Raw genomic sequence first — 18,757 nt, forward strand, 5'->3', positions numbered from 1 at the left:
CACACGAAGGCGGAAGATTTTCGTCCTATTAGTCTGTCATCCTATATGCGGAAGACCCTTGATAGGTTGATAGAGACATGTCTCAGGGCAAAGATCCCTGGAGATCGCCTGTCTCGGCAGCAGCATGCATATAGTAAAGGCATATTCACGGAAACAGCCCTTCACGACCTAGTCGCCTACATAGAGGATTCTCTCGCTGTCAAGGAATAGAAGAGAGGGTTCTCTCGCCGTCAAGTGGGCTACCGAAAATGGTCTGGGTATAAATCCGTGCAAGGCAGGAGTAGTTCTTTTCAGCAGGAGATACGTGTTGCCTACAGTGAAAGCTGTCTCATTGTGTGGAGAGAATGTTCCATTTACAGAAAGTGCAAAATACCTGGGTGTTTTGCTGGACAGGAAATTGAACTTCAAATCCAACATTTTGGGAAGGGCAAGATATGCCACTCTTGCCCTACACACCTGCAAGAGAGCCATTGGCAAAAGTTGGGGATTTAGACCGCGGTATAAACTGCAGTTGTCAGACCTATTATGCTATATGGTGTTGTGGTCTGGTGGATGGCGCTTCAAAAATCTACCTACTGCTCAATAATTAAACGGATCCAAAGGATCCTTAGCCGCTTTTTGATAAAAATTAATGAACCACTATTCCTGATAGAACCGATTGGAACTACGATATCCCTGGTAACAGAAGTTACATAGACTTCTATACGGATGGTTCCAAACGAAACGACCAGGTGGGCATTGTGGTGTACTCTAAAAATCTAGAACTGGTCATATCGAAGAGGTTACCCGACCACTGCAGTGTGAATCAAGCAGAGATCCTTGCAATTAATGAAGTGGTGGAATGACTAAGATTTAAAGTCATTACGGCGATTGGCATAAAAATCTTCTCCGACAGCCAGGCAGCCATTAAACCCCTGGAAAACATATTTATGAACACAAAAACCGCCATCGACTATCGCAGATCTCTCAACGAGATGGCTGAACAATTCAAAATTCACCTGTTCTGGGTGCAGGGCCAAAGAGATATCCCAGGGAATTGTAAAGCGGATGAGATTGCGAGACTAGGAACTACCTTACACACTCCAGGGACACTGGAATCTGTGGGTATGCCCCTAGCGACATGTAAACTAAGGACTAGACCCGAAGGGCAACGAATGATAGATGGTGACCGTTATGACAGGTCAAAAACATGCTGACACCTTGAAGGTTGTCAGCAACGACTTTTGCAGAAGCTGTAGGGTCGTCGAGGAAGAAGAGACTATAGAACATCTTCTGCGTGTGTGCACTAGCAGTTAGAAGGAGTTCCGCTTTAGGTTCTCATTTCTTTGAGAACCTGTCTGATTTAGCGGATGTGAACATTCGCAAGTTATTGGGCTTTTTAAAGCGATTCAACGGGTGATTCAACGGTAGGAACTAGAAGGCATCTTCCTTCTTCTGTTCCTGTGGTAGCACAATGTACGAAAACATCTAAGTGAGTCTGATGGCAGACTGCCACTTAAACCTAACCTAACGATGTCCGTTTGTCTATCCGTCTGTTGTAATCACTCTACAGCCTTAAAAAATTTATATATTGAGCTGAAATTTGGCACAGGTACGTCTTTTTGATGCACGCTGGTTAAGTTCTTGAAAAGGCAAAATCGGACCATATTTGGATATAGCTGCGATATAGACCGATCTGACGATAAAGGGTCTGAAACTTATAAAAGCTTTATGTAACAGTGAGTTATTTTAAGCTTCTCTACATCCGATTTTAATATAAAAGCTTTATTTATTGTCCGATTGCGCTGAAATTTGAAACAGTGAGTTTTTTAAGACACCCGACAATCGCCTTTAATATGGTGCAGATCGGGCCTTATTTGGATATAGCTGCTATATAGACCTATCTGACGATAAAGGGCTTAAAGCCCATTAAAGCTTTACATAACACCCGATTGCGCCGAAATTTAAAACAGTAAGTTGATTTAAGCCTACCAACATCCGACACAAATATGATTAAGATCGGACTGTATTTAGATATAGCTGCCATATAGACAGATTAATGGTCTGTAACCGATAAAAGCTTTATTTATAACCCGATTGCGCTGAAACTTGAAACGTGAGTTATTTTAAGCCTCTGACATCCGGTCCTAGTATGCTTCAGATCGGACTGTATTTAGATATGGCTTCTATATAGACCGATCTGCCGATTAAGAGTCTGGAGCCGATAAAAGTTTTATTTATAACCCGATTTCGCTCAATTTTTAAGCCTCCCACAGTCTTAGCCAAATATATTTAGGTTAAGTTAGGTTGAAAAGAGGGTGCATTTATTAATCCGCCCCATGCCACTATGGACATACACCTAAGCCAGTAATCGGCTTGTTGTGCGCTCTAAAAACTATAAAGCAACCTCTAAAGAGATAATGTTAAGTTAGGAATTCCGTGCTACTTACAAAATCCTTAATTCTTTTCAATACCACACCCCAAAGTTGGTTCATGTCTGTCATAGTTAAGATCCGACTATATTTATATATAGCTGCCATATAGACCGATCTGCCGGTTAAGGGTCCGAAGCCCTTAAAAGCTGTATATATTACCCGATTTCGTTGAAATTTTAAAAAGTGAGATGTTGATGATGAAAGCCTTCCGACATCCGATCCAAAAATGATCCAGATCAGACAATATAGATATAGCTGTCATATCAGTCTATATGACAGCAATTTAGTGTCTTAATCCCATTATAACCGGATTTATTGCTTGATTTCGCTGAAACTGTTACTTGTATATGAGTTTTTGGGACCTGAATAAAATGTGATCGATATCAGTCCCTATTTAGATAGAACTACGAATATAATTGTGGAGTTTTAATAAAATAGGATGTTTATTATATCCTTGGTGGTGGGAATCGGCCGTGCCGAACTTAACACGTTTTTACTTTGTTTTTTATTTATCAAAAATCTGCTCAGGAAATGTGTAATCCACACTGCCCGGAACATCGGGTACTGTATCATGGATAACACAGTGTCCATAGCCACCGCATAAGCCAAGAGAAAGCTCCATTAGCCTCACTGTAATCAGTACTGCAATCAGTTGGTCAATTGTTAATTCTCACAAAATTTAGTACAAAAGTTTATCTTATTTCTTTTGGCATCACTGGAAGATTACAAAGATTCGTAGTTCAGATGTAGTTAAAGCTCCCCCATATATGTACCGCTCGATTTTCACTTTTTGGGCTTTTGTTAGCACATTTATTAACCGATCTTCTTAAAGAACATACAACGCTTTCTTCTACGACTCCTACAATACCTACGGATTTTGATAACAAATTTTACATTTCGAAGCTAAGCAAATTTTAATGCCGAATTTCATCAAAACAGGTTCAGATTTCGATATTAACTAAAAATCTGTATATTTTTATAATTTATTCAACCATATCACAAAAAATCTAAGTTTACTATAACAATTCAAAAGTTTCTACAGGACAATTGCTGCGGGAAAGAAACTAACATTCTGGATGCACCACATGCCAACCAACGATTGTTCCCACAATAACTTTGAGTAGTAAATCGACATCCCTGGTGTCGGTGACTTGGCCAGAACATTGTTCCAAGTCCTTATAGGCTTGGGCTGTAGCCGTCATTTGTTGCAATTTGCATTGTGATACTGCGTAATAATCATCGGATTCCTCACAGGTGGGCAGTTCAATGTTTTGGCGGCACTCATCGCTGGCGGCCTCATTGGTTTTTTGATAGAGGTCATCAAGAACTCCGGAACAACCCCTTATACAGGCATATTTAAATCTCAATAGATAATTATTGTTTGGTTTGAACCAACAAGTGCTCTTGTTGGATAATTCTTGAACAGATTCCTTTAAAATATCGCCACGGCAATCTGTGCACTCACTGTCTTCAGCCGAGGTTAAGCTTACACTGGCAAGCAAAAGTGCTATAAAAAAAAATAACAAGAAAAAAGGATTATCAACAACTTTTCTTTGAAAGTAGTCAAACTTACCTCCGATTGTTAGCAAGACTTTGATGTTCAACATTTCGCTACCTTCAAAACTTTTCTGAGCCAATGCGAAAAATAACAAAGCCTTTTAAGCCCAAGACCTAGTTAATGAGAAAAAGATGTTATGAAGTGTTTAGTCACGTTTTGTTCGTAGAATTTAAAAGTTTTTCGGAAAACATACTTCAAAGACGTTTATTTATTCAGCTTTTGTCAAATCCATTGAATTTGAATATTAATGTGGAATTATACCAATTTCTCGAAAGTAATGTTTGTTTTTCTTTTTAACATACGCAATAAAGAAGCGTTTTTCTTACGAAGGAAAGATGCTTCTATGAAATAGTCAAGGTTTCTTAGTTGATTTTCGAAAAATATTTGATATATTCAGCTTTTGTATAATCCGTTGTTTAAACTTAGGCTTAAATTTAATTTTGGCAAATAAAAATAAGTAAAAGCGTGCCAAGTTCGGCCGGGCCGAATCTTATATACCCTCCACCAATCTTTTTTCGGCATCTCTTCTTAGGCAAAAAAAGGATAAAAGAAAAGATTTGCTCTGCTATTAGAGCGATATCAAGATATGGTCCAGCTCGGACCACAATTAAATTATATGTCAGCGTAAAATGTCAGCCAATTCGAACAAGATTTGCGCTCTTTGGGGGCTGAAGAAGTAAACTAGAGAGGTCAACTTATATGGGAGCTGTATGAGGCTATAGACCGATTCAGAACATAATAAACACGTAACATACGAGGCCATGAGAGGATCCGTCGTACAAAATTTAATTCAGAAGCTCAAGAAGTCAAGTCCCCAGATCGGTTTATATGACAGCTATATCAGGTTATAGACCGATTTGAACCATACTTGGCACAATTGTTGGATATCATATCAAATTCTTCGTGCAAAATTTCACTCAAATCGGATAAGAATTGCGCCCTCTAATGGCTGACGAAGTCAAGAACCATGATCGGTTTATATGGCAGCTATATCAGGTTATTAACCGATTTGAATCTTATTTAGCACAGTTATTGGAAGTCATAGCGAAACACGTCGCGAAAAATTTTATTCCAATCGGATAAGAATTGCGCCTCTAGTGGCTGACGAAGTCAAGAACCATGATCGGTTTATATGGCAGTTATATCAGGTTATTGACCGATTTAAATCTTATCTTACTTATTTAGTACAGTTATTGGAAGTCATAGCGAAACACTTGGTGCAAAATTTCATTCCAATCGGATAAGAATTGCGCCCTCTAGAGGCTCAAGAAGTCAAGACTCAAGATCGGTTTATATGACAGCTATATCAAGTTATGGACCGAATTGAACCATACTTGGCACAGTTGTTGGATATCTTAACAAATTCTTCGTGCAAAATTTCATTAAAATCGGATAAGAATTGCGGCCTCTAGAGGCTCAAGAAGTCCAGACCCAAGATCGGCTTATATGGCAGCTATATCAGGTTATTGACCGATTTAAACCTACCTTTGCACAGTTGTTGGATATCTTAACAAATTCTTCTTGCAAAATTTCGTTTAAATCGGATAAGAATTGCGCCCTCTAGAGGCTCAAGAAGTCAAGACCCATGATTGGTTTATATGACAGCTATATCACGTATGGACCGATTTGAACCATAGTTGGCACAGTTGTTGGATATCATAACAAAACACGTCCTGCAAAATTTCAGCATTAGAACCGTACTTAGCACAGATGTAGTTTATATGGGAGCTATATGGGAGCTATATCTAAATCTGAGCCCATTTGCAATCCTTAACGACCTACAATATCAGTAGTAAGTATCCTTGCAAAATTTCAAGCGGCTAGCTTTACGCGTTCGACAGTTATCCTAAATTCGATAGGCGGACGGACATGGCTAGATCGACTCAGAATGTCGAGACGATCAAGAATTTATAGACTTTATAGAATTAATACTGAACTTATATTGAGTATACTGATCGACTTAGAATCTTTTACTGATTGTCTGTCTGTCTGCCTATTACTCCATATAACCTTTTGTATACAGTACACATTATATTTGGGAATAAATTGAAATTTGGCGAAGAAAGAATCCGTTTGAACTTTATATAACTTTTTTCACCCCATTTCTATCATATTTGGAATAGTGTCAAGATTTTGGTACATAGGATACCTTTATGGCTTTTGATATCATTGTTAAATTTCAATTCATCATCAAGCAAAACGTCAAATTGTTTTATCGAATGCAGAATAATGATGAATGAATGGCAGCAGGTACTGAGGGTTTGTCATATGCTATGTTTGAGATGCATCTGCTGGTTTGGAGTACAATTTTCGCTACACTTTGATTTCGAAGTCGAAATTAGTTTCGACTCCGATTCCGGAATTGAATTAAAAATCACGACCTTTGGATAGGGGGTGTATTCATTTTGTCATTCCGCTTGAAATACATAAACAGGATAAGTTCTTGAACGGGCCAAGCCGAACTATATTTGGATATAGCTGCCATATTGACCGATCTCCCGATTTAGGTTCTTAAGTCGATAAAAGCAAAATTCGTTCCCCGATTTCGCTGAAATATTGAAAAGTAAGTTGTACTACGCTCTTCGATTTTCGAACAGAATATGGTCTAGACCGGGCAATATTTAGTTATAGCTACCACACAGACTAATCTCCCGGTACAGCCCGGTAAGCCCATAACAGAAGCATTTACCAATCTATGCTGCTATTTTATCTGAGCTGGATGATTTGGAAATATCCCGATCTTTTGAACTTTAGAATAATGAATTGGACTAGGCCTCCCGTTGTTCTAACCAAATATGGTTCAGATCTGACTGATTTAGGGTCTTGAGATCATAGAAGGTGAATTTCGCTAAAATTTTGGGAAGTGACTAGTGTTAGGACTAGTGTGGAAAGGCAGGGCACATAAGAAAAGTTTGTAGATCGAATACAAAGCAGATATCAGCGTTGGGGTATGTCAATAAATGCGAAATGGTACATACGTATCAGGTGGCAGCTGTTAAGACAAAAGGGATGTTTTATCGGAATATTGTAACAATGATCGTAGACGACCGAAAGGTAGAAAAATTATGATGGGATTTCTCGGCCCGGGAATTCTCCATACTCAATCCTACTCTCTACACTCTTTTAGCTCCCAATGTCTGAAAAATGGCAAATGAAGTTGAAGTGAATTGCACTACAACTGCTTTGCATCACATCACATATTAGCTGAGGTCTCACCCAGGTCATGGTGGTGGGTATTGAAACTTTTACTTGTATATGAGTTCTCGGAACCTGAACAAAATATTATCTAGACCAGCCCCTATGGATATGGTAGTGGAGTTATAATAAAATATGGTGATTAATATATCCATGGTGGTGGGTATCCAAAGTTCGGCACGGTCTACTTTGTCTCGAGTGTGAGTCGAGATTACTTTTTCGATTTCGGGCAAAATTGCTCGACTCCGACTCTGACTCCGCAGCCCTGATTTGAATATTAAAAATTCAAACAGAACAAAATTAGGTTTTGGTTACGAATACAACGTTTAGTGCGGTCTTTCTAAAATCATGGTAAAATATAATATAAGAAGAGCCAAAGGGGTTAAAAATGGCAAAAATGTTACCAATTTACCCATTGTGCCATATCTAAAGTATAAACTTATGAAAACAAATATTTATACCCCAAAGGCTGAAAAAATTAAATTTGCTATTCTTCGCTTAATAAGAAAGACAAATAAGTCAATATAGGGTTGCCTTTCCCTATAGTTAATTTTGCTAATTTTGTCTAAAAATTATTGTCTAAAAATGGGAATTTTTGTTTAAAAATTTGGAGAAAAATCCCGATTTGACTTCTTGAGTTTATATTTTTTTTGTATGATCCAAATCGATCCATAATCCAATTTAGCTCGCATATAAATCGATCCTCCTATTTGACTTCCGCAGCTGGTACACTCACAAAAAAATCTGCTGATAGTAGCAAACAATGTCTGATGACTATTCGCAATCAATTTTGTTGCTATTTTAGCAATAGCTCTGCTGTTATAGGTAAAAGTTTGAATTTTTACAATAGCAGTCAGACTGCGGAAAAGTTTGTTGAATGTGTTTGCTGCTTCGTTTTATGATAGGATTTTTAGGAGGTATATTTAAATATTATGCGCCAAAATTTATTGAAATCAGGCAACCATATCAACTGAAATTGCGCACAATTTTCCTTATTGTGTACTATGCAAAATTTGCCCATGAACATTCCATCAAGGTACAGGCGCCAACTTCTCACGTATCAGTGAGTGCTATGCGTATGAAGTACCAACGGCGTACCGCAGTGCTACACCTTTTTATATGGTTTTTATGGATGTCATAGTACCTCACAAATATCGGAGGAGATAACCGCGGCTAAAAATTTTTCTGATGTTCTCGCCGGGATTCGATTCTGTCTAATCAAAGCTTTTGTAGTTTAAATAAATTTTTTTTTGTTTAAATATAAGAACGAAAAGTTTGATAAGACAGCATCATATAATTACTAGAACAGCAGTCATGTCTGCTTTCCCGAATTCAGCAAACAAAAACTGCTGTTTTGGTACATATTTTTGCTATTTTGAATCAAACATATCGTTTCAGCTGTTATTTTGCACGTCATATTTTGTTAAGATGTCCAACAGTCAAGGCATGTATAGTCCCTATCTAACCATATGTTAATATAGTTTCTACCTCTCTTTTTAACTTAGTATTCTATATCCACTTTTTTGATGTATTTGTACCATTATGAAAACCCTAACTCTATATATTACCTTATAGCATGATATTGCGGAGTGCCAGTTGTTATTGGAGAGTTTTATTTTGCATTTAAAGACTTATTTAATTTGAACTCATGTCACGCTTTAAATTTAAATACGCCATTGGAGGTACATATATTTTCTGGGAATATATTATTGCCTTGAATTTCCATTAACCTTTTATTGGTTCCCTTAGCCCTTTGGGTACTTCAACTGGTGAGTTTTCAAACTGCCTCAGCAGTAGAATGCCTTGAATGCCGAGGAGACTCATTAATAGAAGCTATTGATGATGTGGTCTTTAAAAGTCAATGTTGGTTTAAACCCGAACATCATTTTCTATTGGATTTTAAAATGGCAGTTCTGAATGAAATATACCATATTCTAGAGAATTTGTATGAGTCAACGAATAGTAAGTCTGAAGTTAAATGCCGCCATGATTTGGAAATAAATTGTCCCTCAACGACTGTTGGTCATTCTTTGATGGAGTGCGAAACTAACCATATGAGGACCTTGGCCAGGGCTTATCGAGATTTAGAACTATGCAATGGAAAAGTTAACGACCCTATAAATTTGGAACTAGTTAAGAAAGCAATTATAGCTGGAGTTGTTATATTAGGCCAAGTTCATTCATGTTGTGGTTGTCCAGATGGTGACTGTTGTTTTTTAAAGAGTGAATAAATACAAACGTTTGTGTCAACGACCTAAGAAATTTGAGTTACATGTCTACTTTATAACATGGAAAATTTAACGTTTTAAACTTTCGTCTTATGTGTATTTTTCCACATGGAATTTGGTATTTATTTATTCTTTATTGGAACAATTTTTGCTTTTATCAATTGTTTAAACAAATTTAAGAACCGGTTTACAACATTTCCAAATCATACATTGTGGCAGACAGTTTATATAAAGAACAACAAGTCGCATATAACCAACCAATCAAACATAAAAGAATAATAATATTTTGTACTCACCGGCCCGAAGTTCTTCGCTCCATCCTTAAATGGCTCTCGATCACTTTTCCAAATTGCGACGAAATCGGACAATAAATGCGGCTTTTATTGGCCCAAAACCTTAAATCGAAAGATCCATATGGCAGCTATATCCCAATCTGAACCGATCTGGGCCAAATTGAAGAAGGAAAAACGTCTAGCTACGCCAATGAGTAGGATACATTTAGAATGCCACCGTTACGCAAAGGCTAGCATGTCCGCCAATGACGCTGAACGACTGTGACCGAAACCCGACGATAACATCAGAAAATAACAATTTCAGCGGTGGTTGTCCCCTCCTAATGCTGGTGACATTTGTGAGGAACTATGCCATTTGAAACAAGTAAAAAGGCCGGGCCGAATCTGGATACCCACCACCTTTCATCAAAATCAGGTGAAAATTGCATACATTATGTCCCATAGCAGTTATAACGCAATATGTTCCGATTTGGATCAAATACTAATAAGTACAAGTCATTGTTCAATTGTGTAGAACAAAATATTGGTATTTTTATATATCTAAACCATATACAACATGGATGTTCAAAAACCTAATATAAATCACTGTTTCTAATTTCAGTGAAATCGGATTATAAATGCGCCTTTTATGGGGCCAAGACTTTAAATCAAGATATCGGTCTATATGGCAGCTATATGCAAATCTTGATCGATCGGAGGGGCTTAACTTAACTCTCTGTCCCAAATTTCGGCAACATCGAACAATAAATGCGCCTTTTATGGGCCCAAAAAATTAAACCGAGAGATTGGTCTATACGGCAGCTATTTCCAAATCTGGACCGATCTGTGCCATATTTCAGAAATATGTCAAAAGGCTTAACACAATTCACTGTCCCAAATTTCGGCGACATCGGACAATATATGCGCCTTTTATGGGCCCAAAAAATTAAACCGAGGGATCGGTCTATATGGCAGCTAAATCCAAATCTGATCCGATCTGTGCCATATTTCAGAAATATGTCAAAAATCTTGCGCCTTTTATGGGCGAGTAATCGGTCTATATGACAGCTATATCCAAATCTGATCCGATCAGGGCCAAATTGAAGAAATATGTCCAAGGGTCTAAGACAACTCACTGTCCCAAATTTCAGCAAAATCGGATAATAAATGTGGCTTTTATAGGTCTAAGACCCAAAATCGGAGGATCGGTCTATATGGCAGCTAAATCCAAGTCTGGACCGATCTGCGCCAAATTGACGAAGGATGTCGAAGAGTCTAACATAACTTACTGTTCAAAATTTCAGCAAAATCGGATAATAAATGTGGCTTTTATGGGCCTAAGACCCTAAATCGGAGGATCGGTCTATATGGCAGCTATATCCAAATCTGGACCGATCTGGTCCAAATTGACGAAAAATGTCGAAGGGCCTGACACAACTCACTGTCCCAAATTTCAGCAAAATCGGATAATAAATGTGGCTTTTATTGGCCTAAGACCCTAAATCGGCGGATTGGTCTTTATGAGTGCTATATCAAAATATGGCCCGATATAGCCCATCGTCGAACTTAACCTGCTTATGGACAAAAAAAGAATCTGTGCAAAGTTTCAGCTCAATATCTCTATTTTTAAAGACTGTAAAATATCGCTAGAGATCGCCTGTCTCGGCAACAGAATGCATATAGTAAGGTCATTCTAGACCTAGAGAACCCTCTATGTATTCGGCTACATAGAGGGCTCCCTAGCTGTCAAGGAATATAAAGGGTGATATTTTAGCTATTATATTTTTGGCATCAATGGTTTAAACAACTCACGCCCGATTCGTGTTTTGTTTCACTGTCAAACATTTTCTGTTTGGTCTATAACAAAACCATGAGTCTCTGTTAAGAAAGTTCATCGCTCGCTTCCATATTAGGGGATACGTAAATAAGCAGAATTGTCGAATTTGGAGTAAAGATCAGCCAGAAGCATTGCAAGAGCTACGAATGCATCCAGTAAACGTCGCAGTTTGGTACGGTTTATGGGCTGGTGGCATCATTGGACCGTACTTCTTCAAACATGACGCTAATCTTAATGTAATTGTAAATGGTGAGCGCTATCGTGAAATGATATCCAACTTTTTTTGCCCAAAATCCAAGAGCTTTATTTGCATGACATGTGGTTTCAACAAGACTGTGCCACATGCCACACAGCACGGGGACGGGACAATTGGCCGTCTAGATCGTGCGACTTAACCGATCGTGCCTTTAGAAAATTTTTTGTGAGGCTATGTTAAAGCTCATGTCTATACAGGCAAGCATATAGACATTTGTTGTCTTTCAATTCACGCATTGAAAGACAACATTGAAGCATTTATTCGTGAGATATTGACCGAAATTTTGGAAAGAGTATCTCAAAATGGACTAAGCGTATAGTCCATTTGAGGCGCAGTCATGGTCAAGATTTGCATATAATAATCTTCAATCATTAAAATATATGGACCGTATTTTCGATTCAAATAACGATTTCATGCATTTTTCTGAATTTAGGTGTTTACAATGGTAGTATTTCTTGACATTGAGGGTACTTTGAATAATGATAAATCGACGTCTATTATGAAGAAGCAGCAGCTTCTAGGCATCAACACTACCGTATTGAAGTTTAATAATAACTTACTTAAAAATGCATTACGACAATCTTGGGATCTGTAGATCTACAAAAATAGACCAGCACAGGAACACTCCAAAGAGGTGTATTGTCTCCTCTACTTTGGGTCTTTGTAAGGAACAGGTGAAAACGTGGTCGCATATGTTGACGACGTGGCTATCGCGTTTAGGGGAAAATTTCCAAGCACACTTAGAGGTATACTTCAAGAAGCTCTATGTACGACGGCGAAGTGGACTGCCGAAAATGGTTAGGCGTTAATACGTCTAAGATGGAATTTTTTTTTTCAGGAAGAGACACAAGTTACTCACAGTGGCAGCTGTCTCCTTGGGAGGAGAGAATGTTCCATTTACAGTAAGCGCAAAATACCTGGCTGTTTTGCTGCACAGGAAATTGATCTTTAGATCCAACATTTTGGAAAGGACAAGAATGACAACTCTTACCATATACACCTGCAAGAGAGCCATTGGCAAAAGTTGGGGTATTAGACCGCGTTTCAGGCACTGGGCTGTCAGACCTATAAAGCTATATGGTGTTGTAGTCTGGTGGACAGTGCTTCAAAAGTCCACCTTCTGTTCAATATTCAGCCGGATTCAACGCATGGATTGTTTGTGCATCACAGCCGCACTGAAGACGACACTATCAGATGCACAGAATTTAATGTTACACCTAACGCCTCTGGACCCAAAATTATTTGGCCTAGTCTAGACTTGAAGAGGAATACCGCTTTGCTGTCGCTGGCTAGAGCAGACGACTCAGTTTTGTATCCGTCACGACAGGTCACGGTCCGATCGGAAAACATGCTTATAGGCTGGAGGAAGCAAGTAACGATTGCTGTGAGAACGTTGAGGAAGAGGCTATAGAACCTCTGCTATGTGTGATTCCCACACTGGCAAATTGTAGGTTTTCCACTTTGGGTCTCTATTCTTAAGGACGGATATTAACATTCGCAACATGTTGGTTGAAGGATGAAGGCATGTTCCTTACTTTGGTACTCATATTAAAATAGACTATAATGAGTAGGCTAGTCTGTTTGCAAACTGCCACTTAAACCTTACATTATCTATAAATGTAGAATGTAATACTTTGTAGGGTTCTTAAACAATATTTCGATGTATTACAAACAGAACGTAACCCGATCCCTTACTGGAAGATATAAAAGTGGATTATAATTTCTCATCAGACTAGAATCTCCGAAAACCTGATAGCAAGTTTCAATTGAAAATTCTTTTTACGAAAGGTTTACATAATTTTAAAGTTTTTTTCCTTTTATTGTTAAAAATCATTTAAATTATTGCGTGAAATCTTTAATTCTCTTTAATAACATTTTTAGGCATTACCAAAATGTATTGCAAAATAAACTTTGAATTGTGTTTTAGCTGCCTTGTGTGTTTCCCAAAGTTCAAAAATATCAGTCAAAATCTATGAAACAAAAATGTTTTTCATCCATTGTAGTGAGGCCAACAACGCCTTTGCATGACCCTTGAACTGAACTACTTTTGTAAAGGCAAAACAATGAAGTTCAGGCAGAGCGAAAATGTTTGCTAACCACTTCCATTGAGCATAAGGCACCACCCCCTCTTTGCAAAGATCAGTTCAACTTGTTGTTTGTGAAAGGTATTGGCTGGTTGTGTGGTTCGAGATCGAGTGTTGTTGTTTTTTGTTGGTGTTGGCCAAAATCAGCTACGCTATTTACCAAAATTCGAACGGAGCCACCTTTTTGTGTACATTATTTTCCTTAGATAAAGATCTCTCGCTGCAGATAAGATGTGGCATACGAATTCAGCTGAGACTGTGGTCAGTGCTGTTCGCAATTGAAATTAGCCCACGAAAATCCATGTCATATTTGAAATATTAAGGTGCACCGTTTTTTTATGGTTTCTTTCCGCTTCATAATGTGACTGACTGGCTGGTTGCACAGAGAAAAAAATTAAATTAGCAGCAAAATATTAAAATTTTTGGAGATTCTAAAAAATGTTAGCATTTGTTTCTTAACTAATGGTGATTTCGATTCTGTTCGTTTGTAAAAAAAAAATGTAACCCCACCATCGGGTTTAGTGTTTTTTTGTAATGGTGTTGCCTACAAAGTGTGGAAAAATTTTGCATTTCTTACACCGTGCTTTTATGTCCGGCTTGTTTTTGGGGCTGCGACGCCCACCCAGCAAATAGATATCAGTTTCGTGCTCTACTTTGAAAAACCTTTCATTTGAGTCCCATATTGTAATGATCTGTCAGTATGCATGTTTTTAAGGGTGTTTGGGTATTGGGGGTCCCCAAAAACTTTGTCTCGATATTTGTATTCTACACGCCAATAACTTTCGTTTCAATCCTATGTTGCCATTATCGGCCAATATGGGTGTTTAAAATAGGGTTTTGGGTGGGACGGCTTCCTAGATTCTTCGACCGAATTTTAAATATCAAATTCGTACTCTACTTCCAAACACTTTTCATTTGGGTCACATATTGTCCCGATCAGTCCACTTTTTATTTTGGGAGGTATGTTTGGGGTAAGATGGAGGCTTCGCCCCCTTTTCGATATCAACAAATTATAGTCTATTGCTCCTTCCAGACCATATTCCCAAATTTCAGACAAATCGGATAAGAATTTCGCCCTCTGAAGAAGTCAAGACTTTGGGTCTTGGTTTATATGGCAGCTATATCAAAACATGGACCGTTTTGAACCATACTTAGCGCAGTTGTTGAAAGTGATACCAAAACACCACGTGCAGATTTTCAGTCAAATCGGATGAGAATTGCGCCATCTAGAGGCTCAAGAAGTCAAGACCCAAAATCGGTTTATATGGCAGCTATATCAACACATGGACCGATTTGGCCCATTTACAATCCCAACCGACCTACACTAATAAAATGTATTTGTGCAAACTTTCAAGCGCCTAGCTTTACTCCTTCGAAAGTTAGCGTGCTTTCGACAGACAGACGAACGGACGGACATGGCTAGAACGACTTAAAATGACTCAGACGCATATTTCGAGGTGTTATAAACAGAATGACGAAATTAGCATACCCCCATCCTATGGTGGAGGGCATGAAACGACATGCAATGCATATGGGAATATTAGTCGACTGCAATTTGGGAATAGATTAGGATAATGATATTTAAATTTGTGTTAAAGTATTTAGGGAGTACAGAGCGAAATGATACCTATTTTCTGGGCAAAGTGGCTGAGTGCCAGAGCTAGCCGCATTCCCAAAAATCTCTCCAAACCATACATATTTAGCGACCATGGCAATTTTGGGCTTAAATGAAAGATATTTGGGAGTAGGGCAGGAATTTGAGATGTTTGAGGTATCATCTTACCTCCAAAAAGCACTCCCCGTCAAATGGGTTTAAATGAAGCAGAACTTATTTACAGACCGTGGTAATTTGGGGCTCATTTAAAAGGATTTGAGAGTATCATAACGAAGTTTTTGTTTATTTTGAGGGTGTCTACACCAAACCGTACATATTTAACCACTACAATAAAGGAGTCCATAGAAAGGTCTAAGGGAGTAGAGCAAACATTTGCCCATGAACATTTCAATAAAGAACAGGGGCAAACTTCTCTCATATCAATATATTGAAGCTCAGCGATAAAGGACCTCCTTTATATAGCCGAGTCCCAACAGCGTCCCGCTATGCGACATTCAATGGGGACACGTTTTCAAATGACTTCTATGTATGGCAAAGTAACTCACAAAAGTCGCCAACATTAGGAGGGGATAACCACCACTTAAAATTTGTCCAATGTTCTCGCCAGGATTTGAAACCACTCGTTTTTCATCTTTGGCGGACTTGCTTACCTCTGTGCTTCAATGACACGAATTCAAAATGACAACTTCGGGTCGAAATGTTGCCAACTCAAAACTCTACCAAAACAATACTTATAAAAGGGTAATTTTGTAGCCATTATCTTTTTAGCAACACCGGTTTGTACAGCTCACGCACGTTTCGTGTTTTGTTTCACTGTCAAACATCTTCAGTTTGGTCTATAATTTAACCATGAATCGTCTTACAAACGAACAACGCTTGCAAATTATTGAATTTTATTATCAAAATGCGTACTCTCTTAAGAAAGTTCATCGCGCGCTGCTTCCATTCAGTGACGAAGCTCATTTTTGGCTCAATGGGTACGTAAATAAGCAGAATTGTCGATTTTGGAGTGAAGCTCAGCCAGAAGCATTGCAAGAGCTACCAATGCTTTCAGAAAAGGTCACAATTTGGTGTGGTCTAAGGGCTGGTGGCACCATTGGACCGTACTTCTTCAAACATAATGCTAATCTTTATGTAACTGTGAATGGTGAGCACTACCGCGAGATGATATTCCGCGTTTTTTGCCCAAAGTGGAAGAGCTTGACTTGCATGACATGTAGTTTCAACAAGACTGTGATACATACCACACAGCACGCGTCACATGGGATTATTGAGAGGCAAGTTCGGTGAACATTTCGGTATCGGTTAATTGGTCGCCTAGATCGTGCGATTTAACGCCTTTAGTCTTTTTTTTTTTTGTGGGGCTATGTCAAAGCTTATCTCTATACAGACAAGCCCGCTTCAATTGCAGCATTGGAAGACAACATTGAAGCATTTATACGTGAGATACCTGTCGAAATGTTGGAAAAAAATCAAATTTTGTCTAAAATTTCAAATAAGTTTATGTTATAGCTGAAAATAGTGAGATAAAATAGTGAAAAGTAAATAAATTAATTTTCATGGTAATTTTCTACGAAAATTTAATTTTTAAATTTAATAACAGAAATATTTAAAATTTTGTGGTTTAAAAATGTTAGAAAAAGTTAGCAGTATTAATTTTTTTGCAGTGTATATTTTATTTATTTCTTGGTTATTTGGCTGGTTGGTCAATCATGCTAATTCCTAACTTGAGTCAAACCAAAGTTCCGAGTCTCAAATGAATTGTTGCTAATTCCAGTTTGGTTTGCTTTGCTTTGTTTGTTTGTTTTTTTTTTTGCATCCATCTAATTCGGGTAATTGAGCCATTGGACTTTAGTGGCTTATTGAGTAGTGCGCGCTTGCGCATTGTTTGTGATTTGTAGCTGTGACAATCCGACAATGACATTTATTTATGCCATTGCAATTACCATTTCATTATTATTCATTTATAATTAGCTGATACATATTTTTTGTTTTTTTTTTTAATTTGCTTCATTTTGTTTTTATTACGTATTATCGGTCAAAAACATAAACTTGATATTTATTTTGTGACTTTAGCGACCACAGCAACAACATTTGAAAGTGGGCCAGTTGTATTGTTACAGTACACATTCTAATTTTTATACCCACCAACACGGGTTGGGGGGTATACTAGTCTAGTTATGCCTTTTTTAACGCTTCGAAATATTGATCTGAGACCCTATAATGTATATATATTCTTGATAGTCTTTCATTTTAAGTCGATCTAGCCATATCCGTTCGTCTGTCGAAGTCACAATAGCGCTTGAAATTCGGAACAGATACTTCTTATGGATGTAGGTCGTTGGGGACTGCAAAAGGCCACATACGATAAGATTTGTATATAGCTCACTTATAAACAGATCTCACGATTTGAGATCTTCATCTTATTATAGCTTTAATTAAATGATTTTTTTGTTATATAATTTAGAGAATTGATTAATAATTCGTCATGCCTTAACAAATTCTAATAAACATCAAGTAAAAAGGCGTTAAGTTCGGCCGGGCCGATCTTTGGATACCCACCACCTCGAGCATATATGTAAACCACCTTTCGTCAAAGTCCGTTGAAAAATTCATACCTTATGCCCCATAGCAGATAGATCGAAATATGTTCCGATTTAGACCAAATACTAATAAGTACAAGTCATTGTCCAATTGTGCATAACAAAATATTGATCTTTTTAGTAGCTATATCTAAAAATAAACCGATCTGAACCATATACGACACGGATGTCGAAAAGCCTAACACTCACTGTGTCAGTGTGTCAAATTTCAGTGGAATCGGATTATAAATGCGGCTATTATGAGGCCAAGACATTAAATCGAGATATCGATCTTTATGGCAGCTATATCCCAGTCTGGACTGATTTGGGCCAAGATGCTAAAAAATGTCAAAGAACCTAACACAACTCACTGTCTCAAATTTCGGCGAAATCGGACAATTAATGCGCCTTTTATGGGCGCAAGACCTTAAATCGGAAGATCGGTCTATATGGCAGCTATATTCAAATCTGGACAGATCTGGGCCATATTAAATCGGGAGATCGGTCTATATGGCAGCTATATTCAAATCTGGACAGATCTGGGCCATATTGAAGAAGAGTACTGAAGATCCTAACATAACTCACTGTCCCAAATTTCGGCCACATCGGACAATAAATGCGCTTTTTATGGGCGCAAGACCTTAAATCGAGAGATCGGTCTATATGGCAGCTTTATCCAAATCTGGACCGATCTGTGTCATATTGCAGAAGTATGT

At 38.0% G+C, this 18,757-nt stretch overlaps 2 protein-coding genes across 2 annotated transcripts in view; one reads left to right on the forward strand and one right to left on the reverse strand.

Moving 5' to 3' along the window:
* Positions 1-18,757, forward strand: part of LOC106090699 (uncharacterized) — a 69,146-nt gene that overhangs the window by 39,711 nt on the left and 10,678 nt on the right. The window lies entirely within an intron of this gene.
* LOC106090708 (uncharacterized) lies at positions 3,361-4,085 on the reverse strand. The gene is made up of 2 exons (XM_013256989.2): positions 3,988-4,085; positions 3,361-3,921 (listed from the first exon to the last, which is right to left on the reverse strand). Exons 1-2 carry the CDS (start codon positions 4,019-4,021, stop codon positions 3,479-3,481), a joined length of 477 nt encoding a protein of 158 aa, XP_013112443.2. The 5' UTR covers positions 4,022-4,085; the 3' UTR covers positions 3,361-3,478.

The sequence above is a fragment of the Stomoxys calcitrans genome, chromosome 4 (assembly GCF_963082655.1).
Source record: "Stomoxys calcitrans chromosome 4, idStoCalc2.1, whole genome shotgun sequence".
NCBI classification, from domain to species: Eukaryota; Metazoa; Arthropoda; class Insecta; order Diptera; family Muscidae; genus Stomoxys; species Stomoxys calcitrans.